The sequence below is a fragment of the Cetorhinus maximus genome, chromosome 6, assembly GCF_964194155.1.
Source record: "Cetorhinus maximus chromosome 6, sCetMax3.hap1.1, whole genome shotgun sequence".
In the NCBI taxonomy this organism is placed as follows: Eukaryota; Metazoa; Chordata; class Chondrichthyes; order Lamniformes; family Cetorhinidae; genus Cetorhinus; species Cetorhinus maximus.
The window spans coordinates 78,034,911-78,044,863 of NC_135884.1; the positions used below are offsets into that span (position 1 = coordinate 78,034,911).

At 45.9% G+C, this 9,953-nt stretch overlaps 1 protein-coding gene across 1 annotated transcript; it reads right to left on the bottom strand.

Moving 5' to 3' along the window:
• Nucleotides 1-5,389: 5,389 nt before the first annotated feature.
• On the bottom strand, nt 5,390-6,822 carry LOC144681341 (eotaxin-like). The gene is made up of 3 exons (XM_078542934.1): nt 6,565-6,822; nt 5,945-6,053; nt 5,390-5,842 (listed from the first exon to the last, which is right to left on the bottom strand). Exons 1-3 carry the CDS (start codon nt 6,647-6,649, stop codon nt 5,746-5,748), a joined length of 291 nt encoding a protein of 96 aa, XP_078399060.1. The 5' UTR covers nt 6,650-6,822; the 3' UTR covers nt 5,390-5,745.
• Nucleotides 6,823-9,953: the final 3,131 nt, after the last annotated feature.

A 9,953-nucleotide genomic window follows, 5' to 3' on the forward strand; every position in this document is an offset into this window, starting at 1 on the left:
AATGTACTCCAGTATGTTATTACCTTAAGGGTGATATTTTAATGAGAAAATGGAGGCTGAATCATGTTTCAGCAAATGAAAGTTGGGGAGAGGTCCACCAGATTGTAATCATATTAGAGTATAGAAATGAGATTCTGAGGATTGCTCATGAAATTCCAATGCAGGGACATTTAGGAATTAGAAAGACACAGGCAAAAGTACAGAAACATTTTTATTGGCCAGGGTTGCATAGGGATGTAGTCAAATTCTGTAGAATATGTCACACATGTCTAGCTAGCCCAATCTCTCCTCATATGACAATCCTGCCATCACAGAGATTAGTCTAGTGAACCTTTACTGCACACCCTCTTTGGCAATTATATCCTTTCTTAGGTAAGGAGATAAAACTGCACACAATACTCCAGGTGTGGTCTCACCAAGGCCCTGTACAACTGCAGTAATATATCCTTGCTCCTGTACTCAAGAACTCTTGAAATGCAGACCAACATACCACTTGCCTTCTTAACTGCTTGCTGCGCCTGCATGCTTGCTTTCAGTGATTGGTGTACAAGGACACCCAGGGTCCCTTTGCACATCAACATTTCCCAATTTATTACCATTCAACTCATACTCTGTGTTATAATCAGCTTGTCATAATACTCTGCCATTCTGTTTTTCCTACCAGATGTTACACTGCATCTGCCATGTATTTTCCCACTCGCTCAACTTGTCAAAATCATCATGAAGCCTTTTAACACCCTCCTCACCATTCACATTCCCACCTAGTTTTATGTCATCAGCAAACTTGGAAATATTACATTTGGTTCCCTCATCCAAATCATTGATATATATTGTGAATAGCTGGGGCCCAAGCACTGATTCCTACGATACCCCACTAGTCACTGGGTGCCATTCCAAAAAAGAACCTTTCACTTGTGCCTTTAAGTCATCTACCTTTTTGCGAATGCTGCGTGCGTTCAGGTAGACTGTCCTTAGCTTTGTCTTTTTGACATTATTCCAAATTCTATGCCTAGTTGATGCTCACCGTTGTTTCCCTTGCCTTCTAATTTTCTTGCTACTTTTCTGCTTTCCATTACCAGCTTTATTTCCTTTTAACTTGAGCTACCCCTCACGTTCCTGCCCCGCTGACAAGCTAGTTTAAACCCTCCCCACCAGCAAATCCCCCTGTGAGGATATTAGTCCCGGTCCTGTTAAGGTGTAACCTGTCCATCTTGTACAGTTGCCACCTGCCCCTGAATCTAGGCTACATCTTAGGAATCTGTGGATGCGCACTCCATGGTTTCTCTGTTCCTCTACACTTTTGAACATTCTGCCATTTATTGTGGATCCACTTGCCTTTTTACCCTCCTACAAATACATTACCTCATATTGCTCCGGATAAAATTCTATGGGCAGAATTTTTCATATGACGGGCGGGCTCGGTGAGAGCAGACAGGGGCGGTTGTGGAGCTGATCACCACCTGGGATCGGCTCCACTCCACCATCTTAAGCGGACAGACCAGTTAAGGCCCGCTCAGCATAATACGCGAGCCATAGCGCTCAGCGCTACCTGTGCGGTGGGGGGGAAGGAGGGATAGTGGGCCTACCACGCAGTTCGGGCATGCACAAAGGAGCTGCCTCAGGGAGATTGAATCGGTATTAAAATTATTAAATAAAAGATTTAAACATTTATGTAAGTATATCCCCCCATGTGACTGTGTCACATGAGATGGGACATATTTTTATATTTATATCAGAAAGCTTACTCAGAAACTCGTTTTCCTAAAAAACGCGAAGGTCGCTTGGACTTTTCGCCTGCCACCAACCTTAAGGTTGAACGGGCAGCCTTAACAATTACAACAATTACTTTGCTAATGGCCTTAATAGGCTGTTTACATTTCGGCAGGCGTGCAGCCATCTCCGGCGTGCACCCGCCGAGCGACATATCGCGAGACTGTGCGATGACGTCAGGATGCATGCCCGACTTCATCACGCGTTATTTTACGTGTCGATGTGCTGGGCCCACCCCCACACACCGACTGAAAAATCCTGCCCTATGTGTCACTATTCTGCCCTGCTGGCTAGTCTATTGATATCTTCCTACAGCCTACAGCTTTCTTCCTTAATATTAGCCAGATGGCCAATTTCTGTATCATCTGCAAACTTCATAATCATTCCCTCTAATATTGAAATCATTACTATAATTAAATATCATTAATTCATTGACACATACCAAAAGCAGATGGGACCTAGTTCTGAGCCCTGCAGAACCCAATTGGAAATAGTCTTCCAGTCACAAATACCCCTCTCAGTCATTACCCTTTGCTTCTTGTTACTGAATCAATTTTGGATTCAAATTGTCCCCTTCCCTTGGATCCCATGAGCTTTTAACGTACTGACCACTCTGCCAATTTGAACCTTACCTGGACTTGCTAAAATCCACGTCAGCTGCTTCAAACTCACTACCCCCATCAACCATCATTGATGAAAACTCAACCAAGTTGATCAGATATGACCTTGCCTTAGCCTGTTCATGCTGGCTGTCCTTGATTAATCCATGCCTCTCTAAAGAATGTGCTATACCTTCTCTCAGAATCTTTCTTAATTCATTCTCCAGGACCAAGATTAGGCTGGTCTGTAATTACTTGGCCTACCCTCCCTCCCTCTTTAAACAACGGTACAACATTCACAGACCTCCAGTACTCCAACACCATGTCTGTAGCCAGGAACGATTGAGAAAAGATAGTCAAAGCCTCCACTATTTCCTACAGACACAATGTACTCAATAGGAACCATGTCCACATCATCCACCTCCAAACAAAGTCTAATTGACCCTACTCTATATTTTCTATTCCTTTTGTTCTTTATATATTTATAAAACATCTTTGTGTTTTCCTTGATTTTTCTTGCCAATATTTTTTCATGCCCTCTCCTTATTAACTTCACCCATGCTCTTCCTATACTCCTCTCAGCAGTATCGAGCTCTCGGTATCTGACATATGCTTTCTTGGTTTTTTTTGCCCTTATCCCACTCTGTATGCTCCTTGACAGCCAATGGGTTCTAGATTTGGGAGTCACACCCTTTTCGTTTATGAGGACATATTTGTTTGGAACCCTCTGTGTCTCTTCCTTCAATGCCTGCCAATGCCTCGACACTGATTTACTGTCAAGTAACTATTCCCTGTCCACTTTTGACAAATCATATCTCAGATTAGTAAAATTGACCTTTCTTCCCACTTCATATTTTAAATCTAGGTCTGTTTTTGCTCTTTTTGATTATCTCGCTAAATCTAACTGAATAATGGTGACTACCCAACAAAATACTCTCCGAATGATAGTCCTTCCACCTGCCCAGTGTCATTCTAAAAACTGAATTCAGAAATGCCCCTTCTCATATTGGGCTTGCTATTACTGATTTAAAAAGTTCTCCTGAATACAGTTTATCACTGCTGAGCCCTCTGTACCTTATTTCATTGTCATTAGAATTCGATGAGTTAAAATCATTACTAATCCTGTCCTATTGTCTTTGCACCATCTCAGCAATTTGCCAACATGTTTTCTCTTCTATCTCCCATGGACTGTTTGAGGATCTATGGTACACTTGCAGCGTGTGTTTGTTCCTTTTTTGCTCCTCAATTTAATCCAGAACTGCCTCATGTGATTCTCTGTCCAGCATAGGATCCCTCCTCACAGCTCTGATTGGTTCTTTAAACAATATTGTGATCCATTCCTTTTTTTACCCCCTCGCTATCATATCTGAAAAGCCTGTAACCAGGAATGTTGAGCTGCCATTTCTGTCCTTCTTGAAGCCACATTTCAGGAATAGCTATGGTATCATAGGTGCAACTGTCTGCCTGTGCCTCCAGCTCACCTGCCTCATCCACTGGACTCCCTGTATTGGGTATATCACTAATCACTGGACACTCCATTATTGCCTCTTACCCAGCCTTTCTTTCCTCCACCTTCCATACTCACTGACTCCCACTGTTCCATTTTCAGTTTTTTAAAAATTCTTTCATGGAACATGGGTACCGCTGGCAAGACAGCCATGTGTTGTCCATCCCGAATTGTCTTTGAGAAGGTGGTGGTGAGTCACATTCTTGAATCGCTGCATTCTGTGTGGTGTAGGGAAACTCACAGTGCTGTGTTTCTCTGTTTGTACACCCAGGATTCAATCATCTTGTCAGGCTAGTTCAAACCCTCCCCAGTGTCACCAGAACCCCCCCCCACAGTGATGTTGGTACTGACACCATTGGGATGGAACCCACCCGGCTTGTACCCATCCCACCTCCCCAAACCCAATCCCAGTGTCCCAGGAATGTGAATCCCTCCCTCCTGCACCCTCTCTCCAGCCACACATTCAGCTGCTCAATTCCCCTATTTCTGTTCTCACTCACTCGTGGCACCTGCAGTCACCTCGGGATTACAGCCTTTTGAGGTTCAACTTTTCCATTTCTTTCCCGGCTCCTTAAAATCTGCCCCAAGGACCTCATCCCTCTTCCTACCTTCCTGATTGGTTCAGATATGGAGCACGGCCTCTGTCTGATTTACCTGACTGATAAATCCTATCAGAAAATGAAGAATGAAGCTGCTGAGAGACAACAAGAGAAACTTTCTTCAAAAATCTCCTTTATTTCATCGTCACATTTTCAATTTATAAAAGTGAGAAGCTGAGAAATCAGTGAAACAATGAGGGAAGTGAAGGGATCAAAGAATAAAAACATAGATTATCAATGAAAACAGTGTTCCAGTGTGGGTCCCATCCCCACCCCCACCCCCACCCCCAGTGTCGGTCTCATCCTCACCCCCACCCCCACCCCCACCCCCACCCCCACCCCCAGTGTCGGTCCCATCGCCACCCCCGCCCACACCCCCAGTGTCGGTCTCATCCCCAACCCCACCCCCACACCCAGTCTCGGTCCCATCCCCACCCCCACCCACACCCCCACCCCCAGTGTTGGTCCCATCGCCACCCCCGCCCCCACCACCAGTGTCGGTCTAATCCCAACCCCCACCCCCACCCCCACCCCCAGTGTCGGTCTCATCCCCAACCCCACCCCCACCCCCAGTGTCGGTCTCATCCCCACCCCCAGTGTCGGTCTCATTCCCACATCCACCCCCACCGCCAGTGTCGGTCTCATCCCCACCCCCAGTGTCTGTCTCATCCCCACCCCCAACCTCAGAGTCTCCCCACGCCCACACCCAGGGTCTGTCTCATCCCGACCCCCTCAGCATCCCCAGTGCCTCCACCACCCCCACAGACTTCACCAGTGTCAGCCCCATGCCCCAGTTACCACTCCAATGCCCAACACAAGAGTCACTCCAACCCCTAAACACGCCCACACAAGTGTCTGCCGAATCCCCCACCCCTTCCCTCAGTGTCGCCCCCACCCCAGGCACCAGCCCCTTCTATCTCCAGACCCTCACTGCTCCCTGGTGGTTAGTGTTGGGATTGCAGTTCCATCCATTTGCAGCTGAGGGTTTCTCATTGCCTGGGACCCACATTAACAAAGTTCCACCATCTTGTTTCAGTCACTTTTGGCATTTGTGGTTTACACAAGAAAAGTTAGTTACCATCGAGAATATTTACTGCTCATTATCACATCAATTGGAAATTTACAAGTGATCGGAGAATCAGTTTCTGAATCCAGTCCTGAAACACCTTCCACATTCTGCCTGTGACCCAGGACAATATCGCGCCACTTCAACAGTCACAGTATTTTAAATGGTTTTAAAATTCTGTGCTCTCAATGACTTCTTCTCTCTTCAATTCCTCAGTCCCTTTTCCAGAAATGCGACTGCAGTTTGGACCCATTCCTCACTCGCTTTAATACAAATTCTCATATTCCGCTTGTTTGTAAAACTGAAAGAATGAAATGAGGTGTGATTATCAGAGAGTCACAGATACCAGCTCCAAACCTTTCATTTAAACACACTGCAGTAACAAATCCCTTTAAACACTTACACAACAGCAAGAGTGGAGCAGCCAATTGTTTTCGTGTAGCTTACAAGTCTTTTATGAGGAATACGGGTGGGTTTAAAATTCTCACAGCATTCGTATATTACAGGGCCAACTAGAATGAGGAGGAGAAATGAACACAGTTAAACATGGAGTGGGGATCACAGCAGATTCTCACTGAGAGGAACATTATCCTTCATGTTTAATATAGAAATACAGCGAGTCTACAGAAGAGAAACAGGCCATTTGGCCCATCTGCTCTATACTGGTGTTTCTGAGCCTGCTTCCACAGTCACTAATCAGCTTTCTCCTTTCTAGAGAAAAGACACACAGCCTGTTCACCCTTTACACACACTGGACAAGCTGATCACACTGTTAAAATACAAATGGGATAAGTAGAGGCATCGAATGTAAAAGATATCTTTGTCAATCCCGGGTTAGGTCTCAGTTGTTTAACTGTCTGCAGCTTCTTCTGGACAGAGTGAGGAGGAATCATTACATTGAACACTAATAAATAACACAAGCAATTGATGGAACCCAGCAGTTAGTTTATAACCTGTTTGTAACAGTTTTGGCCATTCTCAGATTCTCGGAGAATATTGGCAGTAAGGAAGCCTCTCTCTTACCTGGTGAAGCAGCAGCATCCTGGATCAAGCAGAGGCCCAGTGCTCCCAGAACAGCAGCAGCAACACACAGTGCTGTCTTCATCATGTCCTTTACAAGTTGCAAGTTTTCAGTGTTGAAGGGTGAGTGTGGAGTGAGGATTGAGTTGTCCCCTCATGGTTTATATCATGTAAAACTGCACAGAGTCAGCAATACGGAGATGCCCTGGGCCTTCCCCCATTCTCCAGCAATGAAAGTTCTCTGGTGTAATTGTTCCTCCATTCCTGCGATCCCTGGAAAGGGAAGTACATGTTGATCTGTGAATGGGAGTTCTTGGCTTCAGCACCGAATGGCTGGAACTTTCTCGGTCAGTGTTTCTCAGTAAACTGTCAGCTCATTTCCCTCAGAAAATCTCACAACTTCCCTATCTGGGCAAGGAGAGAGACAATGAGAAGAATCAAACTTCCTGATTGGCCCATTTCATACTGAGCACGCAGCTCTGGGCAGGCGGTGAGTTTAACATCAAAATATATCACTGTATGTGGGAAAGACAGAAAGACTGCATTTCTATAGCAACTTTCACCACCTCAGGATATCCCAAAACACCTCAAAATCAGTGAAACACTCCTGAATTGTCGTCACTGTAATAATGTAGGAAAGACAGCAGGAGGTTTGTACACAGCAAGATCCCACAAACAGCAATGTAATAATAACCTGATAATCTGTTTTAACGATGTTGAGTGAGGGATAAATATTCCCCAGGACACCTGGGAGAGCTGCCCTGCTCTTCTTCCAAATAAACCCATGGGATATTTTACATCCACTTGCGAGGGCAGATGCGGGGCCCCAGTTCAATGTTACTCTGAAATAGCACACCACCGGCAGTGCAGCACTCCCTCAGTATGGCAATGCAGAGTCTGCCGAGAATTTGTGCTCAATGTTTTCGGAGTGGGTTTTGGAGCTTTGACCTTCTGCGTGAGATGTCAGAGTGTGAACCAGTGACCCACTGAGCCCAGCTAAGAATGAGGTAACTGATGGTGTTAATGGAAGGATTGTGAACCACAAACTTCCCATTGTAGATGTCAGATATCAGAGAACGGAATTCAGTCTCTCGCTTTACACAGGGAATGTTTGTTCCCATCGAGAATCACTAACCTTTATTACATAAACTGGAAAATTACAGGTGAAGATGCAATCCCTTTGTGGACCCAGTCCTGAAACACCTTCTACATTCTGCCTGTGACCCAGTAGAATATCGCACCACCTCAACAGTCACTGGGTTTTGAATGTTTTTAGTGGTGCTGTGCTTTCAATATCTTTTTCACTCAAGTCTCACTTTCTTCAGTTTCCTTTTCGGGCCTATTACTGACGATTTAACCCAATCTTCACTCATTCGTCACAAACCCACACACCAGACCCTCTCTCCCCAACACGATTTAACATTAACCTACACAAGCAGATATTAGGGCACATGATCACAACTTGTTCAAAGAGTTCAGTTTAAGAGGTGTCTGTCAGGATGAGTGAGAGATGGAGCAGTGGAGTGGTTTGAGGACAATTAGGGACGGGGAAAGAATCAGGTTTTTCCAGGGATCCCTACATCCTGTGAATAAGTTTAATAAAGAGCAAAGGGCTGATGGGCAAATGGGATTGGTGTGAGTTAGGACACAGGCATCAGGGGTTTGAATGATCTCGGGTTTACAGGATTAGAAAGTGCGCTGGAACAGTTGAGCCCAGGGTGAAGAGTATGGAAGGGACTTTCAGCAATAGAGGAGCTGAGACTGAACTGGAGTCGGCTGATATTATGCAGAGTCTGTCTTACTGATGATGTGGGTGTGGTCAGAAGCTCATCTCAGGGGCCGATAGGACCCCATGTTGTGAGGAGTATGGTTCTGATAGCTCCCAATCACACTCTGCCCATAGAGTCTGTCAGCGCAGGCTGCACTGTGTAAGTGTGAGAGCTTAATCCAAAATGTTAGTGAGACTGAGACTGGGAATGGGGTGAGGAGCAGGGATTGTGAATGAGATTAGGAACAGGAATTGTGAATGGGATTGCGAATAGGGATTATGAATGGGATTGGGAGCAGTAATTTTGAATGTATTGGGAGCAGGGATTCTGAATGGGATTTGGGGATCAGGAATTTTGAATGTATTGGGAACAGGTATTGTGAATGGGATTGGGAACAAAAATTGTGAATGGGATTGGGGGAGCAGGAATTATGAATGGGATTGGGAGCAGGAACTGTGAATGGGATTGGGAACAGAATTTGTGAATGGGATGGGGAACCGGGATAGTGAATGGGATTGGGAGCAGTAATTGTGAATGGGACTGGGAACAGAATTTGTGAATGGGATTGGGAGCATGAATTGTAATTGGGATTGGGAGCAGGAATTGTGAATGGGATTGGGAGCAGGAATTGTGAATGGGATTGCGAGCAGGAATTGTTAAAGGGATTGGGAGAAGGAATTGTGAAAGGTATTTGGAGCAGGAACAGTGAATGGGATGGGGAAGAGGGATTGTGAATGGGATTGGGAGCAGGAATTGTGAATGAGATTGGAGCAGGAATTGTGAATGGGGTTGGGAGCAGGAATTGTGAATGGGATTGGGAGCAGGGCTTGTGAATGGGATTGGGAGCAGGGATTGTTAATGGGCTTGGGAGCAGGAATTGTGAATGGGATTTGGAGCAGGAATAGTGAATGGGGGTGCGAGCAGGGATTGTTAATGGGCTTGGAAGCAGGGTGAATGTGATTGGGGAGATGAGAAATGGATTCTGTTGGGGAGCATAGCGATGAATAAGTCAAAGGCTCAATGGAGAGAGTTACTGAGTGGACAGAGGGAGAGGGATTTAGGCACTGGGTAGGCGGGGAGAAAACGGAGTTCGAGGGACAGAGATTTGGGGGTTATGATGCTGGAAGGGAGAGGGGCTCAGGAGGTGATGGAGTTCATGGTGAAGCAGGGAGACACTCTGCTCTCTCTCAGTTTCTCCCTGTCTTCCCGGTTCCTCCTCAGTGGGAGGTGGGTCTGGTGTGGCTGCCGGCTCTGTGTACCAGGGGCCTCGGGGTGTTGATGTGGACCCCCACACTTGTTGTTGTGTTTCCTGTTTAAGAGTAGAGGGAGAGGGTGTGAAACCCCCACCCGATGGGACCTTCCATAGGGAACCATGGTGCCAGGAACAACCTCCAACTCCAAAGGGAACTCATGCGACCCAGAGTCACTGAGCGGTTTCAGGACATTCTGAAGGGGGAGGGTGAACAGGCAGAAGTCATGGTCCAAATCATTACCAATGACATAGGTAAAAGAGCTTTGAGATAATGAAAGCAAAATATAGCGAGTTAGGAAATCAATTAAAAAGCAGGTGTTCAAAGTTAGTAATCTCAGGATTACTCCCAGTGCCACGTACTGGCGAGATCA

Coding starts and splice junctions, on each gene's coding strand:
- LOC144681341 (XM_078542934.1), bottom strand. CDS start 6,649: ATGATGAAGACAGCACTGTGTGTTGCTGCTGCTGTTCTGGGAGCACTG. Junction 6,054..6,564: donor GGATGCTGCTGCTTCACCAG/GTAAGAGAGAGG, acceptor TCCTCATTCTAG/TTGGCCCTGTAATATACGAA. Junction 5,843..5,944: donor TGCTCCACTCTTGCTGTTGT/GTAAGTGTTTAA, acceptor TCATTCTTTCAG/TTTTACAAACAAGCGGAATA.